The 27913-nt window shown below is 43.6% G+C and overlaps 1 protein-coding gene across 2 annotated transcripts in view; it reads right to left on the bottom strand.

Moving 5' to 3' along the window:
- Nucleotides 1–223: 223 nt before the first annotated feature.
- The window catches only part of LOC137368956 (lactosylceramide alpha-2,3-sialyltransferase-like), a 138140-nt gene continuing 110450 nt past the window's right edge, over nt 224–27913 (bottom strand). For both annotated transcript variants that reach the window (XM_068029340.1, XM_068029330.1), the window contains 2 exons: nt 19118–19276; nt 224–3717 (listed from right to left, as the gene is read on the bottom strand). In XM_068029340.1, the coding sequence (XP_067885441.1) occupies nt 3388–3717; nt 19118–19276 (489 nt within the window). In that variant the 3' untranslated portion in view covers nt 224–3387. The remainder of the gene's footprint in view (nt 3718–19117; nt 19277–27913) is intronic.

The following is a 27913-nucleotide window of genomic DNA, read 5'->3' as shown; positions in this document are numbered from 1 at the left end:
TCCAGATATTTTACCTGTTACTACTGAGAATTTATTGAAACTTGAGTAACTAATGCTTCCACATTTTAAGACACAAAAAGAAATGGGAAATTAACTACTTTCAAAAATCAGACTTTTGGTGTTAGTTACATTACAGGGATATCTAAATAACCCATTCAAAAACTGGACGGTCCAGTCCAAATTTGGAGAAGTAGGAATTCTAGTGCATATTTAACAAAACAATTTAATACGTGACAAGCCAAAAAAAGACCATGGCAGAGAAGTACATTACAGCTTCAGTACTGTAAATACACTCATTAAAAATAATATACACCACCTAATGGCTACTTCCATTTATTCATTATTCTAAGTTCAATTTACTATCTAAAACAAATTCACATTTCATATTTACAGAAAATATTTAATTTTGCAATGAAAAACAAGTTGAGACACAAAACAAACTTACAATTTCTGTAACACATTGCTGTCAGTCAAAACCTGGTTAAGATCACATCACTGGGTCACAAATTTGAAGTAATATTTTATTGTTCCCAACCAACATCTCTTCCTCAAAACACCGCCACAAACCGTAAAGGGGCAGATTTTACTAATTAGCTTACTGAATTTTGACCTACCCTTGGAAGCATGCAAACAAAATGACAGGGGGCACTATTTGATATTGCCTGGGCACCCTGCCGTTTTGTTCAGGACTGGGGAGGCCAAGGACACTCAAGGGCCTATTCCTGCCTCCACCTCAATTTTGCTGAAGGTAGAGGGTCCTGCTGCCACGAGGAGGTGCCAAATAAAGTCTGGCACCCTCCTAGCAGGGTTGGGAGGTGGTCCCTCCTTTGTGGTCAATCTGACACCCAAAGAACTCCTCCAGCAGTGACGACCACTCCCACGGGAAGGCCCCTCCCCCCACCCCATCGCTGGGGCCTGCCTGAATGGCCCCAGCAACCCTGACCCCAGTTACCTCTCCTGGGGTCTTCTCTAGTGCCTCTGCCGGTACTGCAGAGCAGCTGGCCTTCTGTTCTGCTGGCAGGTCTGGAGGCAGGAGCTCGTCCCTTAAAAGGATGGTGTCCGCGACTAGGGGCAGTTAATTGGCTGCTTGTCGTTAATTAGCTACTGAGGTCCAACGGAGGGCCAAGGCGGGTCCTCCCTCAACAGAATAAAATCCAACCCAACATTTCAGCTTTGTGACCTTTCATCAGAACTGGCATTTCCAGCATTTTCTGTTTTTGTGCTATCAAGATGTTTGTCTCTCAAGTCCCCCTGAACAGCAATCTAACCTTATTTAACTCTTCAGGTAGCTCAGGTGGTTCACTCAGTGCTTCAATCCTTAGAGAAGCATTGCTTACGATAGGTTCAGAAAGCCGAATGACAACTGATGAGCTGAATGGACAACAGTGAGATGACGCTTTACAAACAATTTTTAAAAATGAACAGTGCAATGAACAAGATTCATTTCAAATAGAACGCAAAGTGCAGCACTGGGAGAAAACTGGCAAGACCTCAGCTTTTGTTGACATCTAGTTGTAAAGATGTAATCTTTTCAGGTTTTGCCTACCTTGATTTTTTTCGTCTTTCAATATACTTGTTCTTGCAGCAGATAGAACTTATTCGTTTCTGCCCAAATTATAATGAAATACAATTATTTGCTGCGCTATAAAACATTTTGGTACAAAACTCATTAGTAGCTTTTCCATGAGTATTGATTCCAGTTCCAGTAATCATATTTGCACGAAACGTAGAAATTTGTAGATGCCATTACTTATTATAAACACATTGCAGTACATTTCCTTCATTTGCTTGCATTAGCAAACAAAAAAGTTGCTTTTTTCACTAACTTCAGGAAAAAGAGGAACAATAGCTCCAGCATGAAGCAGTATCCTTTTAGGGTCATACATTACCCAAATATTAGGTAAAGTATCTCAAACTGACTAGAATTTCATTGTCCCAATGCTGATTAATCATTTACAAAAATCATAACTGAAGAATGGAAAAAGGATTTTTGACATTTCCCAAGTCAATGAAACAAACTGCACATATTACTTATTTTCCTCTGTAAGCTAAAATATTTAAAATGTAATCACTAGCACGTTCCACCCGAAATGCCATCAATTGTCAAAGAAAATGATGTTAATCAATAAGACTCCTTGCATTTGACATTAGTTAAGAAGTATAATCAATTGGCTACGTCTGTACATATAAAATATACAAACAAGTTGTATTGAATTTTACAGTAATATACATCAGCATAAAGTTAGAAAACATGTCTGCGACTAACTGCACACAATTAAGATTCAATTACCTGACATTTCTACAGGAAGCAGAATTTAATGTCACTTTATCTTCTGAGTATTGACCAACTTCCATTAAATGACTTCGGTAAACTTTTAAAAACTTTTCAGCAATGGACCATTTTTAGGTGCCTTGGCTAAAATTGACTTCAGCAGTAGTGCAAATTGGGTGACAGTGAACCTGTAACCCATTATACACCGATTTTCTTTAAAAGAAACCAGCGTAAAACGAGCTGTTAGTTCGCTATCGTCTCTTGTACACTACTACTAAAGTCCCCTCATTTTCACAGTATCCATGTAACAAAAAGACGATTCTGGGCGATAAACATTTTATATCTCTGTACTTTAGCTAGCATGGTTCTATTAGCATGTAGTAAATTTACTTTTGATATCTCTAGACAACTAGAATTGCTATCTGAAAAGCAGCAGGGAGTGGCTGCCAGACAAGCACAGTTAACTCTGAAGACTTCTCTTTGGGCATTCTGCGTATAAGAAGAATGTGTCAGCTAACCTCTAGGACTGACCTTTGTGCACTTTTTTTTCTAATTAAGAGGTGATGTAACTGCCAGACTATGCTATCAGATTAACATGGATATGCACTGTTCCAAAACAAATATATAACATCGGCAGCATTTAAATTATACTATACTCTCCAAAGCACAGAGACGCCTTTCCCTAGATACATCAAATTTACCTCTAAAATACCATGTTTTCCAAAGATGCCAACTTCATTAGTGCAATTTAAATAAGGGGATATGCAAATTAATATTGCCTTAATTAATATTAAGCTGGGCTTAAAGTCTCCAAGTGACATCTAGGGACAACATTTTTAAAATTCATACAAGAGAATGATATGCGTTGGATATTACAATATCAATTTAACACATCATAAATGCGCTGTGACAATATTATCTATTTCATCAAAAGCTGCACAAATATTGATGCCAATTTAGCTCAATATCCAAATTAACTCAGCTAGTCACATATTTTCTTTCAAAATTAAATTTCCTGCGTTTGATGAATAATGGCAAAAAATAATTCCTACAAGTCTCCAGTAGGAACATGCAAGACTCTGCAATATTTCCTTAATGGCAGCACTGAAAAGGCCTTAGCTAATAGGCCTCGAATGTCTTCTCCAGGAAGAGAATTTCTTATTCTTATTAGAAACTTTCATGCTTTCCCTCTCATTGCAAAATTTGCAGTGAATCCCTCCACTGAGGTCTGTCACAACACCTGCTTTAACTAAATCTTCCAAGAAACTCCTCTCAGTTTTCACATCGTGCATAGTTTGGGCCTTCATAACACCCATCTGGATATTTTCATAATAGTGCAACGGTGTTTGTGGTTGGCTAAGGTTGTATCCAAATCCTGCCAAGCTGACTTCATCGCATAAATGAGTAGCCAGAACAACAGCGCTGACTCCCAATGTAGGAATATTCTAAAATATAAATCAGACAATAAGCACGTTACTAATGCAAGACCTATTTATTTTTATAAACAAAGTACAAGTCTAGTGCCACATTGGAACATTAATAAAAATCTGAAATTGTTAGTTGCTTCAAAAAAGAACACAACAAACTATAACAAGTTGACAGCTGGTCCATCAACTCAGTCCCATAGTCATGTCACAAATAAACATCATGACCCACCCATCCCAACAACGCAACCCACCCACCAGCAGCTACATAATCTCCTTGGAGAAGCAAAGAGCAGAGCAAGAAAATGCCAGTAACTAAATATACTGTGACAGCTGCTGCTTACCATATTGGAAAAAAACAGAAGCACAGCACATACATGCTTTCACTTTCTGTTCACAGCTACTTCACTAATTTCTACAACTAAAATTTCAAATATAGTATTCACAATCATTTAAAACCACCAAATTTATTCAGTTTAATTAAACTTTCCTTTTGAAAAAAAAATACTAACAAAATATGCAACAAAGAAACAATGGTGATAACTTGGTATTAGGGCACAATTTCAAAATTTGCAGACGACACGAAACTTGGAAGGATTATGAATTGTGAGGAGGATAATATAGAACTTCAGAAGGACATAGACAAGTTGGTGGAATGAGCGGACAAGTGGCCGATGAAGTCCAATGCAAAGCAGTATGAAGTGAGTCACTTTGTAGGAAGAACATGGAGAGACAATAGAAAATAAAGGGTACAATTCTAAAAGGGGGTGCAGGAGCAGCAGGACCTGGGTGCATATGTGCATAAGCCAATGAAAGTGGCAGGACAGGTTGAGAGCACGGTTAATAAAGCATAGGCTTTATTAATAGGGGCATAGTGTACAAGAGCAAGGAGGTAAACACTGGTTAGGCCTCCATTGGAATATTGTATCCTGTTCTGGGCACTGCACTTTAGGAAAGATGTGAAGGCATTGGAAAGAGTGCAGAAAAGATTCATGAGAATGAAGTTCCTCATCCCTTGAAACATTTACAAATATAGGCTGGAGAAGTTGGGACTCTTTTCCTTGCAGAAGACGAGGCTGAGAGGAGATTTGATCATGAGGGGTCTGGACAGATTAGATAGGGGAAAACTGCTCCCATTCCTGAAAGGATAAAGAACAAGGGGGTACAGATTTAAGGTAATTGGCAAAATGAGCAATGGCGACATGAGGAAAAACTTTTTTCACGCAGTGAGCGGTTAGGCTCTGGAATGCATTGCCTGAGAGTGTGGTGGGGACAGGTTCAATTGAGGCCAAGAGGGAGTGGGATTGTTAACTGTGTTAATATGCAAAGTTACGGAGCAAAGGCGGGCGAATGGCACTAGGTAAATTGCTCTTTCGGAGAGGCAGTGCAGACACCATGGGCTGAATGGCCTCCTTCTGCACTGTAACAATTCTGTGATTAAGAATGTTTCCAGTAAATGTATAATGCTAATCAAGGAGTAGAAAAAAATATGGAAGAAAAGAAAAACTCTCAAGAACAAAAAACTGAAATATTTAATTTAATGACTCAATAGTCTGCTTTATAACAGGTAGTGAATAAATCAAAACGTACTGCAATTGCCTGCTTCAGTCATTTCCAGCAATACTTACTTGTTTTAGTGTACCAATAAGATCAGCTGATGCTGCACAAAGTTCACCTTACATCCACACACAACCACAGCACCCAAGCTGTCAGAGACCAGAGATGGCCAGCACAGGAACACATGACTTTATGATGGAGGGAAGGTCATTGATGAAGCAGCTGAAGATGGTTGGGCCTAGGACACTATCCTGAAGAACTCCTGCAATGATGTCCTGGGACTGAGATGATTGACCTCTAACTACAAGCATCTTCCTTTGTGCTACGTATGACTCTAGCCAACGGAGAGTGTTTTCCCCTTGATTCCCGTTGACTCCAGTTTTGCTCGGGCTCCTTGATGCCATACTCGGTCAAATGCTGCCTTGATGTCGAGGGCAGTCACTATCACCTCACCTGTGGAGTTCAGCTCTTTTGTCCATGTTTGGACGAAGGCTGTAATGAGGTCAGGGGCTGAGGGGCCCTGCCAGAACCCAAACTGAGCAAGTGCCACTTGATAGCACTGTTGACGACCCCTTCCATCACTTGGCCGATGAATGAGAGTAGACCGATAGGGCGATAATTGGCTGGGTTGGATTAATCTTGCTTTTTGTGTACAGGACATAGCTGGGAAATTTTCCACATTGCCGGATAGATGCCAGTGTTGTAGTTGTACTGGAACAGCTTGGCTCGGGGCACGGCTAATTCTGCAGAACGTCTTCAGTACTATTGCCGGAATATTGTCAGGACCCATAGCCTTTGCAGTGTCCAGTGCCTTCAGCCGTTTCTTGATATCTTGTGGAGTGAATCGAGTTATCTGAAGACTGGCATCTATGATGCTGGGGACCTCAGAAGAGGCCAAGATGGATCATTCATGCAGCATTTTTGGCTGAAGATAGTTGCAAATGCTTCAGTCGTGTCTTTTGCACTGATGTGCTGGGCTCCCCCATCGTTGAGGATGAGGTTTTTGTGGAGCCACCTCCTCCTTTCAGTTGCTTAATTGTCCACCACCATTCACGACTGGATGTGGCAGGGTTGCAGAGCTTAGATCGGATCTGTTGGTTGAGGGATCGCTTAGCCCTGTCTATTGCATGCCGCCTTAGCTGTGTGGTTGGTCCACCGGTTTGATAGTAATGGTAAATTGGGGGAATGTGCTGGGTCATGAGGTTACAGATTGTGGTTGAATACAATCAGTTGCTGCTGATGGCCCACAGCGCCTCATGGCTGCCCAGTTCTGAGTTGCTAGATCTGTTTGAAATCTATTCCATTTAGCATAGTGGTCGTACCACACATGATGGTGAATACCCTCAATGTGAAGATGGAACTTAGTCTCCCCAAGGACTGTGCAGTGGTCATTCCTAACAGTACTGTCATGGACAGATGCATCTGCTACAGATAGATAGGGCAAGTAGGTTTTTCTCTCTAGTTGGTTCCCTCACCATCTGCCGCAGACCCAGTCCAGCAGCTATGCCCTTTAGGACTCAGCCAGCTCGGTCAGGAGTGGTGTTACCGAGCCATTCTTAGTGATGGACATTGAAGTCCCCCACCCAGAGTACAGTTTGTGCCCTTGCTACCCTCAGTGCTTCTTCCAATTGGCGTTCAACATGGAGCAGCACTGATTCATCAGCTGAGATGGGGTGGTAGGTGGTAATCTGCAGGAGGTTTCCTGCCCTGTTTGACCTGATGCCATGAAATTTCATGGGGTCCAGAATTAATGTTCAGGACTCCCAGGTTAACTCCCACATGTCTATATATCACTGTGCCACCACCGCTGGTGGGTCTATCCTGGCTGTGGGACAGGGCATACCCAGGGATGGTCATGATGATCTGGGACATTGTCTGCAAGGTATGATTCCGCGAGTATGACTATGTCAGGCTGTTGCTTAACTAGTCTGTGGGGCAGTTCTTTCAATTTTGACACAAGCCCCAATTTTAGTAAGGAGGACTTTGCAAGGTCGATAGAGCTGGGTTTGCCATTGTCGTTTCTGGTGCCTAGGTCGATGCTAGGTTGTCTGTCCAGTTTCATTCTTTATTTTTAAGACTTTGTGGCAGTTTGATACAACTGAGTGGCTTGCTAGGCCATTTCAGAGGGCATTTAAGAGTCAATCACATGCATTTATCCAGTGCCTTGCACAACCGCCAGATGTCTCAAAGTACTTTACAGCCAATAAAGTATTTTTGAAGTGTTATCACATAGGAAACAGGGCATTCAGCCCATCAAACTCACTCCATCTAGTCCATGTATGAATATGTATGGACTTGCTCCTGAGCTACATGCAAGAAACATCAAGTTTCCCTTACCTCCCTCGGGGAGAAAAACTGTCAAATAATCCTCAAACCTCATCAGATATCGATCAAGCTTACAATCATAGAATGGCACAACACAGGAGGTGGCCATTTGACCCATTGCGCCTGCGCTGGCTGCATGGTACAACTAACCAAATAGTCCTACTTCCTGACTCTGTCCCATGGCCCAATAAATTTTCTTCCCCTTCAAGTAGTTATCCAATTCCCTTTTGAAAGTGACTGCCAAATCTGCTTCCATCACTGTCAGGCAGTGCAGCTTGGACTTAAAGGTCAAGACTGACGAAATCAAGATATTCCACCTATCTCAAGCAGATCTTTTCAGAATAGCCATGTTCATACATCTCGTAATCGACTGTGGTATAGCAGTTCATTTTGGAAGGCTTCACATACAGATAATTACTTTTAATTGCAGTATTATGTAACCAAATTAAACAGCCATTTTGTATACAGCAAGATCCCATAAGCAGGTAAATTATGAATTTGTTTCAGTGGTGTGCTTGAGCGAAGAATGTTAGTGAGAACACCAGGAGAACATACTCTTCTGAACAGACAGATGGTGCTGTTAAGCATCAACCTAGTTTCTGTGTTCAAGTCCCAACATAAGCTCTTATTGGCAAGTTACAAAACACAACACTGGCAAGAGGCCACTTGTTGGTTCTTTCAATCAGGAAATGTCCTCTCCGAAGAACTAATGAGCCACTCGCCTGTCCTTTTGGTCAGAAATATCATGCAAGATATAGAGTCATAAAGTTATTTACGGCACAGGAGGCAGCCATTCAGCCCATCAAGTCCATGCCGGCTCTTCACAGAACTATTCAGTCAGTCCCACTCCCCATTCAATCACCACAGCCCTGCAAGTCTATTTCCTTCAAGTGGCCATCCAATTTCCTTTTAAAGTCATTGATTGTCTGCACTCCCACTATCCTTGTGGGCAGCAAATTCCAAGTCATTACCACCCAGTGTAAAAAGTTCTTCCTCACATTTCCCTTGCATCTCTTGCCCAAAACCTTAAATCTGTGCCCCCTACTCCTTTAACCATCAGCTAATGGGAACAGGTTTTCCTTAAAAATAAAAGCAAAATACTGCAGATGTTGGAAACCTGAAATAAAAACTGCTGCCAGACCTGAGTATTTCCAGCACTTTGTTTTTATAACAGGTTTTCCTTATCTAACCTATCCAAGCCTATCATAACCTTGTACATCTCTATTAGGTCTTCCCTCAATCTAAGGAGAATGACCCCAGCTTTTCCCAACCTAACCTTGTAACTAAAATCCCCCATCCCTGGAATCACTCTTGCAAATCTGCTCTGCACATTCTCAAGGACCCTCCTATCCTTCCTAAAGTGTGGTGAGCAGAACTGGATGCAATACTCCAGTAGAAGCCAAACCAGAGGTTTATAAAAGGTTCAGCATCGCCTCCATGCTATTGAACCCAGTGCCTGTGTTTCTGAAGCTCAAAATCCCATACGTTTTTCTAATCACTCTCTCAATACGCCCTGCCACCTTCAAAGATCGATGCACATGAATCCCCAGCTCCCTCTGCTCCTGCACATTTTAGAACTGTGACATTAAGTATATATTGCCGCTCCCTATTCCTTCTGCCAAAATGCATCACATCACAGTTGTCAGTATTAAATTCCATCTGCCACCTCTCTGCCCATGCTGCTAGCCGATGCCCTGTTGCAGGCAGCTCATATTATCCTCACTGTTTGCCACTCCAAGTGGGGAGACATGGAAAAGTTTTGCAATTTTATCCTGTATTCCAAAGCGGTCCCAGCACTGACCCTTGGGGAACACAAATTTATATCATCCTCCAGTCCGAAAAGCAATCAATTACTATGACTCGCTGTTTTTTGCCCTTAAGCCAATTTTTTTTTATCCAATTGGACACTGACCCTCCTATTCCATGAGACTCAATTTTGTTAGCCAGCCTTTTATGTGGTACCTTATCACTCATTCTCAAAATCCATAAAAACAACATCCACCGCATTCCCTTCGTTAACTTTCTCTGTTACTTCATCAAAAAATTCAATTAGATTAGCCAAGCATGATCTGCCCTTTACAAATCCATGCTGACTGTCCTTAATTAACTCAAACCTCTCCAACTGTCTTGATTTTTTCCTCACATAGTTTCTAAAACCTTACCCACCACTGATGTTAAAATAACTGGTGCTGCTCACCAATCTTCTGGCACCTCCCACACATCCAGTGGAAGCCTGTGACCAGTGGTGCACCACAGGGATCGGTGCTGGGACCCTTGTTGTTTGTCGTGTACATTAATGATTTAGACGTGAATATAGGAGGTCAGATCAGTAATTTCGCAGATGACACGAAAATTGGTGGTGTCGTAAACAGTGAGGAGGAAAGCCTTAGATTACAGGAAGATATAGATGGGCTAAGATGGATGCAGCAATGGCAAATGGAATTTAATCCTGAGAAGTGTGAGGTGATGCATTTTGGGAGGACTAATAAGGCAAGGGAATATACAATGGATGGTAGGACCCTAGGAAGTGGAGAGGGTCAGAGGGATCTTGGTGTACTTGTCCACAGATCACTGAAGGCAGCAGCACAAGTAGATAAAGTGGTTAGGAAGGCATATGGGATACTTGCCTTTATTAGCCAAGGCAGAGAATATAAGGACAGGGAGGTTATGATGGAGCTGTATAAGACGCTAGTTAGGCCACAGCTGGAGTACTGTGTACAGTTCTGGGCACCACACTATAGGAAGGGTGTGATTGCACTGGAGATGATGCACAGGAGGTTCACCAGGATTTTGCCTGGGCTAGAGCATTTCAGCTATGAAGAGATACTGAAAAGACTAGGGTTGTTTTCCTTACAGCAGAGAAAGCTGAGGGGAGATATGATTGAGGTATACAAGATTATGAGGGGCATCGATAGGTTAGATAGGAAGAAACTTTTTCCCTTAGCAGAGGGGTCAATAACCAGGGGGCATAGATTTAAGGTAAGGTGCAGGAGGTTGAGAGGGAATTTGAGGAAAATTTTTCCACCGAGTGTGGTTGGAATCTGGAACACACTGCCTGAAGAGGTGGTAGAGGCAGGAACCCTCACAACATTTTAGTATTTAGATGAGCACTTGAAACACCATAGCATACAAGGCTACAGGCCAAGTGCCAGAAAACGGGATTAGAATAGGTAGGTGCTTGATGGCACCACGATGGGCCGAACGGCGTGTTTCTGTGCTGTATAACTCTGACTCTATGACTCCTCTTCCCCTCCCAACTTATTGTATATGGCCTGGTTCTCACTTGAAGATGTGGAAACCTAGACAAACAAAAATAAAGGCAGTGGCGGACAGCTGATTATTAGAATAAAGAACAAAAGAACAAAGAACAGTACAGCACAGGAACAGGCCATTCGGCCCTCCAAGCCTGCGCCGATCTTGTTGCCTGCCTAAACTAACACCTTCTGCACTTCCGGGGCCCATATTCCTCTATTCCCTTCCTATTCATGGATTTGTCAATATGTCTCTTAAACGTCGCTCTTGTATCTGCTTCCACCACCTCCCCTGGCAGCAAGTTCCAGGCACTCACCACCCTCTGTGTAAAAAACTTGCCTCGCACATCCCCTCTAAACTTTGCCCCTCTCACCTTGAACCTATGACCACTAGTAACTGACTCTTCCCCCCCTGGGAAAAAGCTTCTGACTATCCACTCTGTCCATGCCACTCATAACTTTGTAAACCTCTATCATGTCGCCCCTCCACCTCCGTCGTTCCAGTGAAAACAATCCGAGTTTTTCCAACCTCTCCAGAATCGTCACTATAAATCAGCCCTTAAAAATGACAAAAACAGGAAATGCTAGAAATACTCAGCAGCATCTGTGGAAAGTAACAGAGTTAATGGGCTAGATTTTCAAAGAGCGACAGGCATGGGAGCCAGAGTGGGTATAATCTGAAGATCGGAGTCCCAGAGGTCACCTCCAGAACCCAACGCCTTGGGGGACTGGTTGCGATTTTCGATGTCAGGACATTTGGTGGGGGAAGGTAACAGGGAAGCCGTTCCCTGCAATTAAGAACCAATTAAGCTCCTTCAAGAACTTGATAACAGGCTGAGGAGGTTGGTACTGCAATTTTGGAAGAGGATTCCAGCGAATCCGTACAGTCTGCTGCATGTTAGTGTCACTGCGGAGCAAAGGGAAAGTTTCTTTTAAAAGTGTAAAACTTTCGGGAGCACCAGTATCCTGCGTGGGTCATGTGCAATACCTTTGTTTTGGCCGTTTTGCCTCCGTTCCATTCACTATTTGGTGCTGTCCCTCTGAGGAGCTGCCTGCTCTCCCTGACAAGGCAGCGGCAGGCCCCATCATGGTTGCTGCTTGCCTTTACCTCTGGCACCAGACAGCAGTTCCCACCTCCTGGAGGCGCCCAGCAACTCTACTTGGGCGCCAAGCTCGCCACCTGCCCAATCAGGCCATTAGCATTTAAAATTAGTGGAGGAGAGGGGTCAGGACCCAAACATGATCCAGGCGTTGGGTTCCCAATCCTGGATTGAAAATCAATCCCAACTTTTTGGGTCTGGCACCTTTCATGAAAAAAAAGACAATGGCTGGGAATTTCCTGCAATAATTCTGGCGATAAATCTCAAGTTCGACCATTGCGGATTCCAATTCATCAACGGAAAACTGACATCAGAATCTATAGGTGAACTAATTTGAATATGGCACACAATGAGCACAGTGACAAAATCAAAAGCAGCACAGGTCAAGGCCAAAAAAAGTCACCAAAAACACAGTACCTAAAGTATTTTGCATAATTGCCAACGTTCAAAAAGTTCAACTAAGAAAAAACACCACCTATTTTCATAGCTTTTCATTTTATTTCAGAAGTGTTTACGGAAACAACCATCACAAAGAACAAAGAAAATTACAGCACAGGAACAGGCCCTTCGGCCCTCCAAGTCTACGCCGATCCAGATCCTCTATCTAAACCTGTCGCCTATTTTCTAAGGGTCTGTATCTCTTTACTTCCTGCCCATTCATATATCTGTCTAGATACATCTTAAAAGACGCTATCGTGCCCGCGTCTACCACCTCCGCTGGCAACGCGTTCCAGGCACCCACCACCCTCTGCGTAAAGAACTTTCCACGCATATCCCTCCTAAACTTTTCCCCTTTCACTTTGAACTCGTGTCCCCTAGTAATTGAATCCCCCACTCTGGGAAAAAGCTTCTTGCTATCCAACCTGTCTATACCTCTCATGATTTTGTACACCTCAATCAGGTCCCCCCTCAACCTCCATCTTTCTAATGAAAATAATCCTAATCTACTCAACCTCTCTGCATAGCTAGCGCCCTCCATACCAGGCAACATCCTGGTGAACCTCCTCTGCACCCTCTCCAAAGCATCTACATCCTTTTGGTAATGTGGCGACCAGAACTGCACGCAGTATTCCAAATGTGGCTGAACCAAAGTCCTATATAACTGTAACAAGACCTGCCAACTCTTGTACTCAATACCCCGTCCGATGAAGGAAAGCATGCCGTATGCCTTCTTGACCACTCTATTGACCTGCGTTGCCACCTTCAGGGAACAATGGACCTGAACACCCAAATCTCCCTGTACATCAATTTTCCCCAGGACTTTTCCATTTACTGTATAGTTCACTCTTGAATTGGATCTTCCAAAATGCATCAGCTCGCATTTGCCCTGATTGAACTCCATCTGCCATTTCTCTGCCCAACTCTCCAATCTATCTATATTCTGCTGTATTCTGACAGTCCCCTTCACTATCTGCTACTCCACCAATCTTAGTGTCGTCTGCAAACTTGCTAATCAGACCACCTATACTTTCCTCCAAATCATTTATGTATATCACGGTTAGCATCAGGCAGGGATAAGTGCACACAAGGACTCACTGTAGCCACTGCAATGCAGAGCCAAGCTACCATTCTATCGAATGAAGAATATTCCACAGAAAATCTTGTAGGCACTCTGAGAAAAAGGGAATTAAATTCCCGCACAAGCCCTAAGAAAAACATCACAGCTGCAGAATGCTGTTTCCATTTCTATATCAGATTGGCCACTTTCATGCTCACCAGTTTGAGCCTCAAGACTGATGCATGTACACTCCTTTCTTTATCAGCATGCAGTCCAGCAGCCAGAAAACTAGCACGAATCAAGGAAATTCACCATGTGATTTGATGTGATGTGATTTTGGACAGGACAGAGTTATTACAATTAAATTTTACCTGTTTCAGGAAGGCTTTCTGAAGTTGTAGAACTGATTCAGAAAATTCTGATGTGGTCTAAAAACTAATATAACTAATAACGGCACAATTTCCTGGAACTTCTACACTGGAATAATGGTATACGTGCAGGTTTTCAATAAATTTCAGATCATTATGATGATTCTATAATAAAACTGCAATTCAATAGATGACCACTAAGTGGTGCCAAACATCCAATTAATTTTTTTATATGTATACAATGCAGATATTTAACAATGTAGTGTTTGCTATGTATTTTTGCAAAAGTCATTAATTAAGGCAAACAACAAGATATAGCAGTTATTTTTTTTTTTAATTCATTCATGGGATGTGGGCATTGCTGGCCAGGCCAGCATTTATTGCCCATCCCTAATTGCCCTTGAGAAGGTGGTGGTGAGCTGCCTTCTTGAACCGCTGCAGTCCATTTGGGGTAGGTACACCCACAGTGCTGTTAGGAAGGGAGTTCCAGGATTTTGACCCAGCGACCGTGAAGGAAAGGCGATATAGTTCCAAGTCAGGATGGTGTGTGACTTGGACGGGAACTTGCAGGTGATGTTCCCATGCATCTGCTTCTTCTAGGTGGTAGAGGTCACGGGTTTGGAAGGTGCTGTCTAAGCAGCCTTGGTGCGTTATTGCAGTGCATCTTGTAGATGGTACACACTGCTGCCACTGTGCGTCGGTGGTGGAGGGAGTGAATGTTTGTGCATGGTGTGCCAATCAAGTAGGCTGCTTTGTTCTGGATGGTGTCGAGCTTCTTGAGTGTTATTGGAGCTGCAACCATCCAGGCAAGTGGAGAGAATTCCATCACACTCCTGACTTGTGCCTTGCAGATGGTGGACAAGTCCTGGGGAATCAGGTCAGTTACTCACTGCAGGATTCCTAGCCTCTGACCTGCTCTTGTAGCCACGGTATTTATATGGCTACTCCAGTTCAGTTTCTGGTCAATGGTAGCCCCTAGGATGTTGATAGTAGGGGATTCAGCGATGGTAATGCCGCTAAATGTCAAGGGGAGATGGTTAGATTCTCTCTTGTTGGAGATGGTCATTGCCTGGCACTTGTGTGGCACAAATGTTACTTGCCACTTATCAGTCCAAGCCTGGATATTGTCCAAGACTTGCTGCATTTCTACACGGACTGCTTCAGTATTTGAGTCGTGAATGGTGCTGAACATTGCGCAATCATCAGCGAACATCCCCACTTCTGACCTTATGATTGAAGGAAGGTCGTTGATGAAGCAGCTGAAGATGGTTGGGCCAAGGACACTACCCTGAGAAACTCCTGCAGCGATGTCCTAGAGCTCAGATGATTGACCTGAAACAACCACAGCCATCTTCCTTTGTGCTAGGTATGACTCCAACCAGCAGAGAATTTTTCCCGATTCCCATTGACTCGTTTTGCTAGTGCTCCTCGATGCCATACTCGGTCAAATGCTGCCTTGATGTCAAGGTCAGTCACTCTCACCTCACCTCGAGTTCAGCTCTTTTGTCCATGTTTGAATCAAGGCTGTATGAGGTCAGGAGCTGAGTGGCCCTGGCAGAACCCAAACTGCGCGTCACTGAGCAGGTTATTGCTAAGCAAGTGCTGCTTGATGGCACTGTTGATGACACCTTCCATCACTTTACTGATGATGGAGAGTAGACTGATGGGGCGGTAATTGGCCGGGTTGGATTTGTCCTGCTTTTTGTGTACAGGACATACCTGGGCAATTTTCCACATTGCCAGGTAGATGCCAGTGTTGTAGCTGTACTGGAACAGCTTGGCTAGGGGTGCGGCAAGTTCTGGAGCATAGGTCTTCAGTACTATTGCCGGAATATTGTCAGGCCCCATAGCCTTAGCAGTATCTAGTGTCTTCAGTCGTTTCTTGATATCATGCGGAGTGAATCGAATTGGCTGAAGTCTGGCATCTGTAATGCTGGGGACTTCAGGAGGAGGCCGAGATGGATCATCAACTCGACACTTTTGGCTGAAGATTGTTGCAAATGCTTCTGCCTTCTCTTTCGCACTGATGTGCTGTGCTCCCCCATCATTGAGGATGGGGATGGTTGTGGAGCCACCTCCTCCAGTTAGGTGTTTAATTGTCCACCACCATTCACGACTGGATGTGGCAGGACTGTAGAGCTTAGATCTGATCCGTTGGTTATGGGATCGCTTAGCTCTGTCTATTGCATGCTGCTTACGCAGTTTGGTGTGCAAGTAGTCCTGGGTTGTTGTTTCACCAGGTTGGCGCCTCATTTTGAGGTATGCCTGGTGCTGCTCCTGGCATGCCCTCCTGCACTCTTCATTGAACCAGGGTTGGTCTGCTGGCTTGATGGTAATGGTAGAGTGGGGGATATGCCAGGCCATGAGGTTACAGATCGTGGTTGAGTACAATTCTGCTGCTGCTGATGGCCCACAGTGCCTCCTGGATGCCCAGTTTTGCATTGCTAGCTCTGTTCGAAATCTAACCCATTTAGCTCAGTGATAGTGCCACACAACACGATGGACGGTTTCCTCAATGTGAAGGCAGGACTTCGTCTCCACAAGGACTATGCGGTAGTCACTCCTACCAATACAGTCATGGACAGAAGCATCTGCGGCAGGCAGATTGGTAAGGACAAGGTCAAGTATATTTTTCCCTCATGTTGGTTCCCCACCACCTGCCGCAGACCCAGTCTAGCAGCTATGTCCTTTAGTACTCGGCCAGTAGTGGTGCTACCGAGCCACTCTTGGTGAGGGACATTGAGGTCCCCCACCCAAAGTACATTTTGTGCCCTTGCCACCCTTAGTGCTTCCTCCAAGTGCTGTTCAAATGGAGGAGTACTGACTCATCAGCTGAGGGAGGGCAGTAGGTGGTAATCAGTAGGAGGTTGCCTTGCCCATGTCTGACCTGATGCCATGAGACTTCATGGGGTCTGGAGTCTATGCAAAGGTCTCCCAGGGCAACTCCCTCCCTACTGTAGACCACTGTCCCACCACCCCTGCTGGGTCTGTCCTGCCGGTGGGACAGAACATACCCAGGGATAGTGATTGCAGTGTCTGGGACATCGTCTGTAAGGTCTGATTCCGCGAGTATGACTATGTCAGGCTGTTGCTTGACTAGTCTGTGGGACAGCTCTCCCAACTTTGGCACAAGCCCCCAGACGTTTGTAAGGAGGACTTTGCAGAGTCGACAGGGCTGGGTTTGCCGTTGTCGTTTCCGGTACCTAGGTCGACGCCGGATGGTCCGTCCGGTTTCATTCCTTTTTATTGGTTTCGTAGCAGTTAGGTACAACTGAGTGGCTTGCTGGGCCATTTCAGAGGGCATGCAAGAGTTAATCACATTGCTGTGGGTCTGGAGTCACATGTAGGCCAGACCAAGTAAGGACAGCAGATTTCCTTCCCTGGTTTGGAAACACTACATAATTGCACTACAAATTGGCAATGAGTTACAACTGCTTCAATGGAACACAAAGGGCAGTGGGAATCGCCTCCATTGCTGGATTCTCACAGGTGCAGGGCATCATTGCACCCATGTGGCTATCAAGGCACTGAGTGAGTGACCAGTGAGATTCATCAACAGAATGGGCATTCACTCCCTAAATGTCCAGCTGGTGTGCAATCACAACAAGAGCTTCATGTACCTGTGCACTCAATATCCTGGTAACTGGCTTGATGCCTTCATCCTCCAGCAGTCCAGAGTGCTGCAGCTCTTCATGTCACCACTGAAACTCTGTGGATGGATTCTAGGGACAAGGGACATCCCTTGAAGACATGGCCACTCACACCTTTACGTGACCATGAGATGGACGCTGTTGAGATTGGGGGGTGGTTGGGCTGATAAATGCCACAAATCATGTAATGCAGGAGAAAAAAAAATTCAAGAGATTGGGAAAAGAGAAGTAGTAATGGCAATATAAGCTAAATGATAGGTCTGGCAGCATCTCTACAGAGATAAAGAGAGTTAATATTTCAGGTTGATGACCTTCCATTAGCTCTGATAAAACATCAGCACGAGACATTAACTGTTTCTTTCTCCACAGATGCTGTCAGACTTGCTAAGTACTTCCAGCATCTGTAGCATTTTGCTTTCATACAAGCTGGTACTATTTTACAGGGCACAGCACAGTAGATCGATTTAGGAGGCCTGTTGGATATAATCACAGTGTATAAAGGCAGTAAAAGATCAAATAGGATCTTCAGCCATAGGAAGAGAGCACAAATTACAGGAAGTGACTGAGTTTGTAGAGAGTACAGGTCTGAACCTGCCCTGAGTACTATGCATAATTTTGGTCACACTACAAGAAAGACAACCAGCCATTGGAAAGGATACAGTAAACGGCAGATAGATTGATACGTGGAATGAAGCACCTAATTTATGAGAAGTTGTACAAGTACGGAATGGCTACACTGGAGAAGAGAAGATTAGGGGTGAAAACTCATCTCGTCATTCGGGATCCTTAAGGATACAGAAATGATGCACAGTAAGGGCTAATAGAGTAACATGGAAAGGGGATGAAAAAGTGGCCACCTTGGAAATAATGCAGTGAGAACAAGGAAAAAACAGGGCATAAAACATATTCTTTTTAGTCAATATTCAGTTCTATCCATTCCTGCAATATAACAGCAACTACACTTCAAAAATACTTCATTTGTCTATAAAGTGCTTTGAGATGTCCAGTAGTCATGAAAGACACTAATATAAATGCAAGCCTTTTTGTTCTTTGAAATTTTCACAAACAAAATTGCCCTATGCATCAAGGGACCTGTTTATACAACATTCACCATAACGGATACAAAAGTGGATCACTGGTCCACATTGGGCGGCACAGTGGTTAACACCGCAGCCTCACAGCTCCAGCGACCCGGTTTAATTCTGGGTACTGCCTGTGTGGAGTTTGCAAGTTCTCCCTGTGTCTGCGTGGGTTTTCTCCGGGTGCTCCGGTTTCCTCCCACAGCCAAAAGACTTGCAGGTTGGTAGGTAAATTGGCCATTATAAATTGCCCCGAGTATAGGTAGGTGGTAGGGAAATATAGGGACAGGTGGGGATGTGGTAGGAATATGGGATTAGTGTAGGATTAGTATAAATGGGTGGTTGATGGTCGGCACAGACTCAGTGGGCCGAAGGGCCTGTTTCAGTGCTGTATCTCTAAATAAAAAATAAAAAAATAATTTTAAAAAGTGTTTCCAAAATTATTATATTCTACAGTCAGAACTGCATTTTTGATTCCAACAAACAATCACAGTCTAGGGCATCCTTTATCAAATATCCATAATCATGTTTCTGAAAACTTTAATTTTTCATCAACTCATTTGCTAGCCGACGAGCCCAAATTCAGCCCATACCTGGTCCCAGCCCCAGAATTTTGATCGAGGCTCAGGTAACTGCAACAGATCTATAGCCGTCTCTCTTATAATCTCAGGGTTCAGAATTCGAAACTGCGATGGTTCAATTGGTACTTCCTTTGCAACATCCTGCCAGAACCAAATTCTTTCCCACAATGACTAGAGTAGGCAATGGTTAAAAAAAAAAGACTGGTAATTAACAAATGCCTTATGTACTGCTAAATGATTGTTACAAAATGTTTATGCTAATTAAGTTAATTCACTAACTTGTATACATTGTTTAGGCCCAACTTCATTAAAACCAATGCTGGGTGACAATTTTGCAACATTTACATTTCTTTCTTACAATTTAATTTATTAAACAGTTCCATTTGAATGTTTAACGAATAATTAAATAAGGAAATTTTACCATTGTATTTGAAAGTGTACTGTTCATATAGTTGTGGCCATTTTTAGGCAAAAATATATCAAACCTACATATACTGTGCTCTGGCAATGGAGATAGCCATGTTCCAATGTAAAGCTCTCATTAGGATATTCATCATAATGCTTTCTTCCACAATTATGCTCATGAAATTGAGCTTTGAGGATTAATACCAGCTTCAAGCTGGTGCAGGTATGGTGTTATATCATCCTCTCCCATCAGCGTGAACAGTCAGAGTCCCACATTTTGTGTTGCCTTCCTGGTGACAGGATAAAGGACATCACCAAGATGGTGCAGGATATTTGGAAGGGAGAGAGTCAGAGTGTTTATTTATTTATTTAGAGATACAGCACTGAAACAGGCCCTTCTGCCCATCGTGTCTGTGCCGAGCAGCAACCACCCATTTTATACTTCTTTGGCCTCCTTATCTCCAGAGACAATGGATAAGCGCGTGGAGGTGGTCAGTGGTGTGTGGAGCAGCGCCTGGAGTGGCCATAAAGGCCAATTCTAGAGTGACAGGCTCTTCCACAGGTGCTGCAGAAAAATGTGTTTGTCGGGGCTGTTACACAGTTGGCTCTCCCCTTGCGCTTCTGTCTTTTTTCCTGCCAACTGCTAAGTCTCTTCGACTCGCCACACTTTAGCCCCGCCTTTATGACTGCCTGCCAGCTCTGCCGAACGCTGGCAACTGACTCCCACGACTTGTGATCAATGTCAAAGGACTTCATGTCGCGTTTGCAGATGTCTTTAAAGTGGAGACATGGACGGCCGGTGGGTCTGATACCAGAGTCGAGCTCGCTGTACAATGTGTCTTTGGGGATCCTGCCATCTTCCATGCGGCTCACATGGCCAAGCCATCTCAAGAGCTGCTGACTCAGTAGTGTGTATAAGCTGGGGATGTTGGCCACCTCGAGGACTTGTGTGTTAAAGATGTGGTCCTGCCACCTGATGCCAAGTATTCTCCGGAGGCAGCGAAGATGGAATGAATTGAGACGTCGCTCTTGGCTGACATAAGTTGTCCAGGCCTCGCTGCCATGGACACAGGCTTGATACACTCGGACTTTTGTGTTCCGTGTATTTTATACTAACCCTACAGTAATCCCATATTCCCTACCACCTACCTACACTAGGGGCAATTTACAATGGCCAATTTACTCATCAACCTGCAAGTCTTTGGCTGTGGGAGGAAACCGGAGCACCCAGCGAAAACCCACGCGGTCACAGGGAGAACTTGCAAACACCGCACAGGCAGTACCCAGAATCAAACACGGGTCCCTGGAGCTGTGAGGCTGCGGTGCTAACCACTGTGCCGCACTTTCTTTTAATAGGGGTAAAGTAGATTAGTATTGGATACGTTCATTATTAGCAGTAATGAATGTTATTAATACTATTGGTAAGGTTTATTACTATTGCTAGGGTTATCAAAAAAAATTCAAGATAATCAGGCAGAGTCAACATGGTTTTAAGAAAGGGAAATCATGTTTAACCAATTTATTGGAGTTATTTGAAAAAGTAAGAACAAAGAACAGTACAGCACAGGAACAGGCCATTCGGCCCTCCAAGCCTGCACCGATCTTGATGCCTGCCTAAACTAAAACCTTCTGCACTTCTGGGGACCGTATCCCTCTATTCCCATCCTATTCATGTATTTGTCAAGATGCCTCTTAAACGTCGCTATCGTACCTGCTTCCACCACCTCCCCCGGCAGCAAGCTCCAGGCACTCACTACCCTCTGTGTAAAGAACTTGCCTCGCACATCGCCTCTAAACTTTGCCCCTCTCACCTTAAACCTATGTCCACTAGTAACTGACTCTTCCACCCTGGGAAAAAGCTCCCAACTATCCACTCTGTCCATGCCGCTCATAACTTTGTAAACCTCCATCATGTCGCCCCTCCACCTCTGTCGTTCCAGTGAAAACAATCCGAGTTTATCCAACCTCTCCTCATAGCTAATACCCTCCAGACCAGGCAACATCCTGGTAAACCTCCTCTGTACCCTCTCCAAAGCCTCCACATCCTTCTGGTAGTGTGTCGACCAGAATTGCACGCAATATTCTAAGTGTGGCCTAAAGTTCTGTGCAGCTGCAGCATGACTTGCCAATTTTTATACTCTATGCCCTGACCGATAAAGGCAAGCATGCCATATGCCTTCTTGACTACCTTATTCACCTGCGTTGCCACTTTCAGTGACCTGTGGACCTGTCTGCCCAGATCTCTCTGCCTGTCAATACACCTAAGGGTTCTGCCATTTACTGTATACTTCCCACATGCATTACCTCACATTTGTCCGGATTAAACTCCATCTGCCATTTCTCCACCCAAGTCTCCAACCGATCTATATCCTGCTGTATCATCTGACAATCCTCATCATTATCTGCAACTCCACCAACCTTTGTGTCGTCCGCAAACTTACTAATCAGATCAGCTACAGTTTCCTCCAAATCATTTACATATACTATAAACAGCAAAGGTCTCAGCACTGATCCCTGCGGAACACCACTAGTCACATCCCTCCATACAGAAAAGCACCCTTCCACTAATACCCTCTGTCTTCTATGACCGAGCCAGTTCTGTATCCATCTTGCCAGCTCACCTCTGATCCCGTGTGACTTCACCTTTTGTACCAGTCTGCCATGAAGGACCTTGTCAAAGGCTTTACTGAAGTCCATATACATAACATCCACTGCCCTTCCTTCATCAATCATCTTCGTCACTTCCTCAAAAAACTCAATCAAATTAGTAAGACACGACCTCCCCTTCACAAAACTATGCTGCCTCTCGCTAATAAGTTAGTTTGTTTCCAAACGGGAGTAAATCCTGTCCCGAAGAATCCTCTCCAATAATTTCCCTACCACTGATGTAAGGCTCACCGGCCTATAATTTCCTGGATTATCCTTGCTACCCTTCTTAAACAAAAGGAACAACATTGGCTATTCTCCAGTCCAGTGGTGGTACATATTGGTACCAACAGCCTAGCACGGGCAGATATTGAGTTCCTACAGTCAGATTTTCAGCAGCTGGGGAGGAAGTTAAAGAGTAGGACCTCGAAGGTAGCCTCTGCATTATGCCCAGTGCCATGTGCTAGTAATAGGAGAAATAGGAGGATAGGGAGGATCAATGAGTGACTTGAAGCATGGTGCAATGAGGGAGTTCTTCAAATTCTTGGGGCATTAGGGCAAGTTCTGCAGCAGAAGGCATCTATTCAAAAGGGACAGGTCGTCCCTCAACAGCACTGGGATCAATGTCCTCACGGGGAGGCTCACTCGTGTAGTTGGGGAGAGTTTTAACTAAATTGGCAGAGGGATGGGCACCAGCATATCGAAAAGAGGAATAAGGTGCATAATGTGAGCATGTTGGACAAGATCAGAAAAGAAAGTAGTTCCCTATTAGGCAGCAGCAGACTGAGAAGGACTACGTGGAATACAAAGACAGGATTACAACGTATGTATGTAAATGAACAAAGTGTGGTGAATAAGATTGGTGAGCGACAAGCACAAATAGCAGTATGGGAATATGACGTATTGGCAATAATGGAAATGTGGCTTAAAAGTAGTGAGAACTGGGCATTTAATATACAAGGATATAAAGTGTTCAGAAAAGATAGAGAAGGAAAAAAGGGAAGTGGGGTGGCAGTACTGATCAGGAAAGACATGTTGAAAACAATCTCAGTTAAGGTGCCCCTAGGTAGCAGCGATCATATGATTAAATTTTACATTCAGTTTGAAGAAAAGTGGGTCCAAGACTAGTATTTTAAACTTAAATAAGGGCAATTATGAGGGCATGAAAGCAGAGCTAGCTAAAGTGAACTGGCAAATCAAGTTAAGGGATAGGTTACTAGAGATGCAGTGGCAGACATTTAAGGGGATATTTCAGAATACAGAGAATAGATACATTTCAACGAGAAATAAAAATTCTAAGGGTGGGAGCCGCCATCCGCGGTTAACAAACAGCTAAAGATAGTATCAAATTTCAAGAAAAAGCTTATAATTGCGCAAAGATGGGAGGCAGGTCAGGAGATTGGACAGAATATAAAAAACAGAAAAGAATGACTAAAAGATTGATAAGGAAGGTAAAATTAGATTACGAGAGAAAGCCAGCTAGAAACATAAAGACAGATTGTAAGAGTTTCTGTAGATATTTTAAAAAGTAAAGAGTTAACAAAGTGAGTATTGGTCCTTGAGAAAGTGAGTCTGGGGAATTAATAATGGATAAGGAGGAGATGGCAGATGAATTGAACAGGTATTTTGCATCGGTCTTCACTATTGAGGATGGTATGTTGCCTCCCTGGTGTTAGGGTCAAGGATGTTTCTGAGCAGCTGCAGGGCATTGAGGGGGGAGGGCAGAGCAGCTCGTTGTCGTGGTACAGATCAGTACCAATGACATAGGTTAAAAAAAAGGGATGAGTTCCTACAAGCTGAATATAGGGAGTTAGGACGCAAGTTATTAAGTAGGACCTCAAAGCTAGTAATCTCAGGATTACTACCAGTGCCACATGCTAGTGAGATATATCAGGAATATACAGCAGGATGTATCAAATGAATACATGGCTGGAGAAATGGTCTAGAGGGGAAGGATTCAGATTCCTGTGACACTGGGACCAGTTCTGGGGAAGGTGGGACCAGTACAAGCTGGACAGGTTGCATTTGGGCAGGGCTGGGACCAATTTCCTCAGACGGTGGGGGTGTTAACTAGTGTTGAAGAGGGTTCAAACTAGAATGGCAGGGGGTGGGAATCTCAGCAGGGAGACAGAGTAGGAGGAAAACAAGGATAGAAATGAAAGACAGAAAGGTAAGTAGCAAAAGTGGAAGGCAGAGAAAACAAGGGAGAGAAACAAATGGGGCCATAGTGCAAAATGAAGCTGAGATGACTAACAATGTTAAAAAGACAAGTCTAAAGGCATTCTGTCTTAATGTGCAGAGTATTCGCATTAAGGTAGATGAATTAACAGCACAAATAGATATAAACAGTTATGATATAGGTGCAATTATGCAGACATGGCTGCAGGGTGATCAAGGTTGGGAACTGAACATCAGGGGTATTCAATATTTAGGAAGGACAGGCAAAAAGGGAAAGAAGATGGGGTGGTGTTATTAGTAAAGGAGGAAATCAATGCAATAGTGAAGAAGGATACTGGCTCGGAAAATCATGATGTGGAATCTGTATGGGTGGAGCTAAGAAACACCAAAGGGGCAGAAAATGTTGGTGAGTGTTGTCTATAGGCCCCCAAAAAGTAGATGGCATTAAACAGGAAATTAGAGACGCATGCAATAAGGGTACAACTGTAATCATGGGTGACTTCAACCTACATATAGATTGGGCAAACCAAAATAGCAATAATACTGCGGAGGAGGATTTCCTGGAGTGTGTACGCGAGTGAGTTTTTTAGACCAATATGTTGAGGAACTAACTCGAGAACAGGCTATCCTAGACTGGATACTGTGCAATGAGAAAGGATTGTTGTGCGGGGTCCCTTGGGGAGGAGCGACCATAACATGATAGAATTCTTCATGAAGATAGAGAGTGAAGTAGTTGAATCCGAAACTAGGTTCCTGAATCTAAATAAAGGAAACTACAAAGGTACGAGGCGCGTTTTGGCTATTGTAGATGGGGGAACTTTAATATAAGGGTTGATAATGGATAGGCAATGGATAATATTTAAAGAACGTGAGCATGAATTACAACAATTATTCATTCCTGTCTGGTGCAAAGACAAAAGTGGGTCAACCGTGATTTACAAAAGAAATTAGGGATAGTATTCGATCCAAAGAGGAGGCACACAAAATTGCCAGTAAAAAGCAGCAAGTCTGAGGATTGGCAGTTTAGAATTCAGCAAAGGAGGACAAAGAAGTTGATTAAGCAGGGGAAAATAGAGTACAAGAGTAAACTTGCTGGGAACATAAAAACTGACTGTAAAAGCTTCTATAAATATGAGAAAAAGATTAGGTCCCTTACAGTCAGAAATGGAGGAAATTATAATGGGGAACAAAGAAATGGCACAACAATTAAACACATACTTTGGTTCTGTCTTCACAAAGGAGGACACAGATAACCTCCCAGAAATGTTAGGGAACCAAGGGTCTAATGAGAGGGAGGAACTGAAGGAAATCAGTATTAGCAACAACAAAAAATAGTGCTAGGGAAATTAATGGGATTAAAGCCTGACAAATCCCCAGGGCCTAATAATCTACATCCTAGAGTACTAAAGGAAGTGGCTCTGGAAATAGTGGATGCATTGGAGGTCATCTTCCAAAATTCTAGACTCAGGAGCAGTTCCTACAAATTGGAGGGTGGCAAATGTAACCCCACTATTTAATAGAGGGAGAGAAAAAAAAACAGGGAATTACAGACCAGTTAGCCTTACATAAGTAGTAGGGTCTAGAGTCTATTATAAAGGATGCGATAGCAGAACACCTGGAAAGCATAAACGGGACTGGACAAAGTCAGCATGGGTTTACAAAAGGGAAATCATGTTTGACAAATCGACTGGAGTTTTTTTTGAGGATGTAACCAGTAGAATTGATAAAGGAGAACCAGTGGATGTGATGTATTTGGATTTTCAGAAGGCTTTTGATAAGGTCCCAGATAACAGGTTAATGTGCAAAATTAAAGCACATGGGATTGGGGGTAATATACTGGCATAGATTGAGAATTGGTTGACAGACAGGAAACAGGAGAGTAGGAATAAATGGGTCTTTTTCCGGGTGGCAGGCAGTGACTAGTGGGGTACTGCTTGGGCCGCAGCTATTCACAATACATATTAATGACTTGGGTGAGGGAACTAAATGTAACAAGTTTACAGCTTGATACAAAGCTGGGGAAGAAAGTGAGCTGTGAGGAGGATGCAAAGAGGCTCCAATGTGATTTGGACAAGTTGGGAGAGTGGACAAATGCATGGCAGATGCAGTATAACGTGGATAAATGTGAGGTTATCCACTTTGACTGTAAAAACAGTCAATGGTGATAGATTGGGAAAGGGGAAGGTGCAACGAGACCTGGGTGTCCTTGTACACCAGTAGCTGAAAGCAAGCATTCAGGTGCAGCAAGCAGTTAGGAAGGCGAATGGTATGTTGGCCTTCATTGCAAGAGGATTTTTGAGTACAGGAGCAAGGATGTCTTACTGCAGTTATACAGTGCCTTGGTGAGACCACATCTAGAGTATTATGTACAGTTTAGGTCTCCTTATGAGGAAGAATGTTCTTGCCTTGGAGGGAGTGCAAAAAAGATTTACTAGGCTGATTCCTAGGATGGCAGGAGTGACGAATGAGGAGAGAATGGGTCGACTAGGCCTATATTCACTAGAGTTGAGAAGAATGAGAGGGGATCTCAGAAACCTATAAAGTTCTAACAGGATTAGACAGGCTAGATGCAGGGAGGATGTTCCCTGTGGCTGGGGAGTCCAAAACCAGGCATCACAGTCTCAGGATACAGGGTATGCCATTTAGAACAGAGATGAGGGGAAACTTCCCTCAGAGGGCGGTGAACCTGTGGAATTCTCTACCGCAGAAGGCAGTGGAGGCCAAGTCATTAAATTTATTCAAGAAGGAGATAGATATATTTCTTAATGCCAAAGGGATCAAGGGATATGGAGAAAGCGGGAACAGGGTACTGAATTAGACGATCAGCCATGATCTTTTTTGAATGGTGGAGCACACCCGAAGGGCTGAATGGCATACTGCTGCTCCTATCTTTCTATGTTTCTAAATTGTGTGAGATCGCAGAACTCTGAGACGCAGAGGGATCTGGGTGTCCCAGTGCATGAATCACCAAAAGGTTAGTATGCAGGTACAGCACGTAATTAAGAAAGCTAATAGAATATCATTTATCGCGAGGGGAATTGAATACACAAGTAGGGAGATTATGCTTCAGCTATACAGGGCATTAGTGAGACCACACCTAGAGTACTGTGTACAGTACTGTTCTCCTTATTTAAGGAAGGGTGGAAATGCGTTGGAAGCAGTACAGAGAAGGTTTACTAGACTAACACCTGGAATGGGTGGGCTGTCTTAGGAGGAAAGATTGGACAGGCTAGGCTTGTATCTGCTGGAATTTAGAAAAGTAAGAGATGATTTGATTGAAACATACAAGATCTTGAGGGGTCTTGGCAGAGTGGATGTGGAAAGGATGTTTCCCCTTGAGAGATTCTAGAACTAGGGGTTACTGTTTAAAAATAAGGGGTCGCCCATATAAGACAGAGATGAGGAGACATTTTTTCTCTGAGGGTCGTGAGCTTTTGGAATTCTTTTCCCCAAAAGGCGGTGGAAGCAGAGTCTTTAAATATTTTTAAGACAGGGTAGACAGATTCTTGATAAGCAAGGGGTTGGAAGGTTATCGGGGGTAGGTGGAAATGTGGAGTAATCAGTTCAGCCATGAACTTA

This window comes from Heterodontus francisci, chromosome 1, assembly GCF_036365525.1.
Source record: "Heterodontus francisci isolate sHetFra1 chromosome 1, sHetFra1.hap1, whole genome shotgun sequence".
Lineage (NCBI taxonomy): Eukaryota > Metazoa > Chordata > Chondrichthyes > Heterodontiformes > Heterodontidae > Heterodontus > Heterodontus francisci.
The sequence above is the reverse complement of the archived record's forward strand: the minus strand, read 5'-3'. Positions and strand labels throughout refer to the sequence as shown.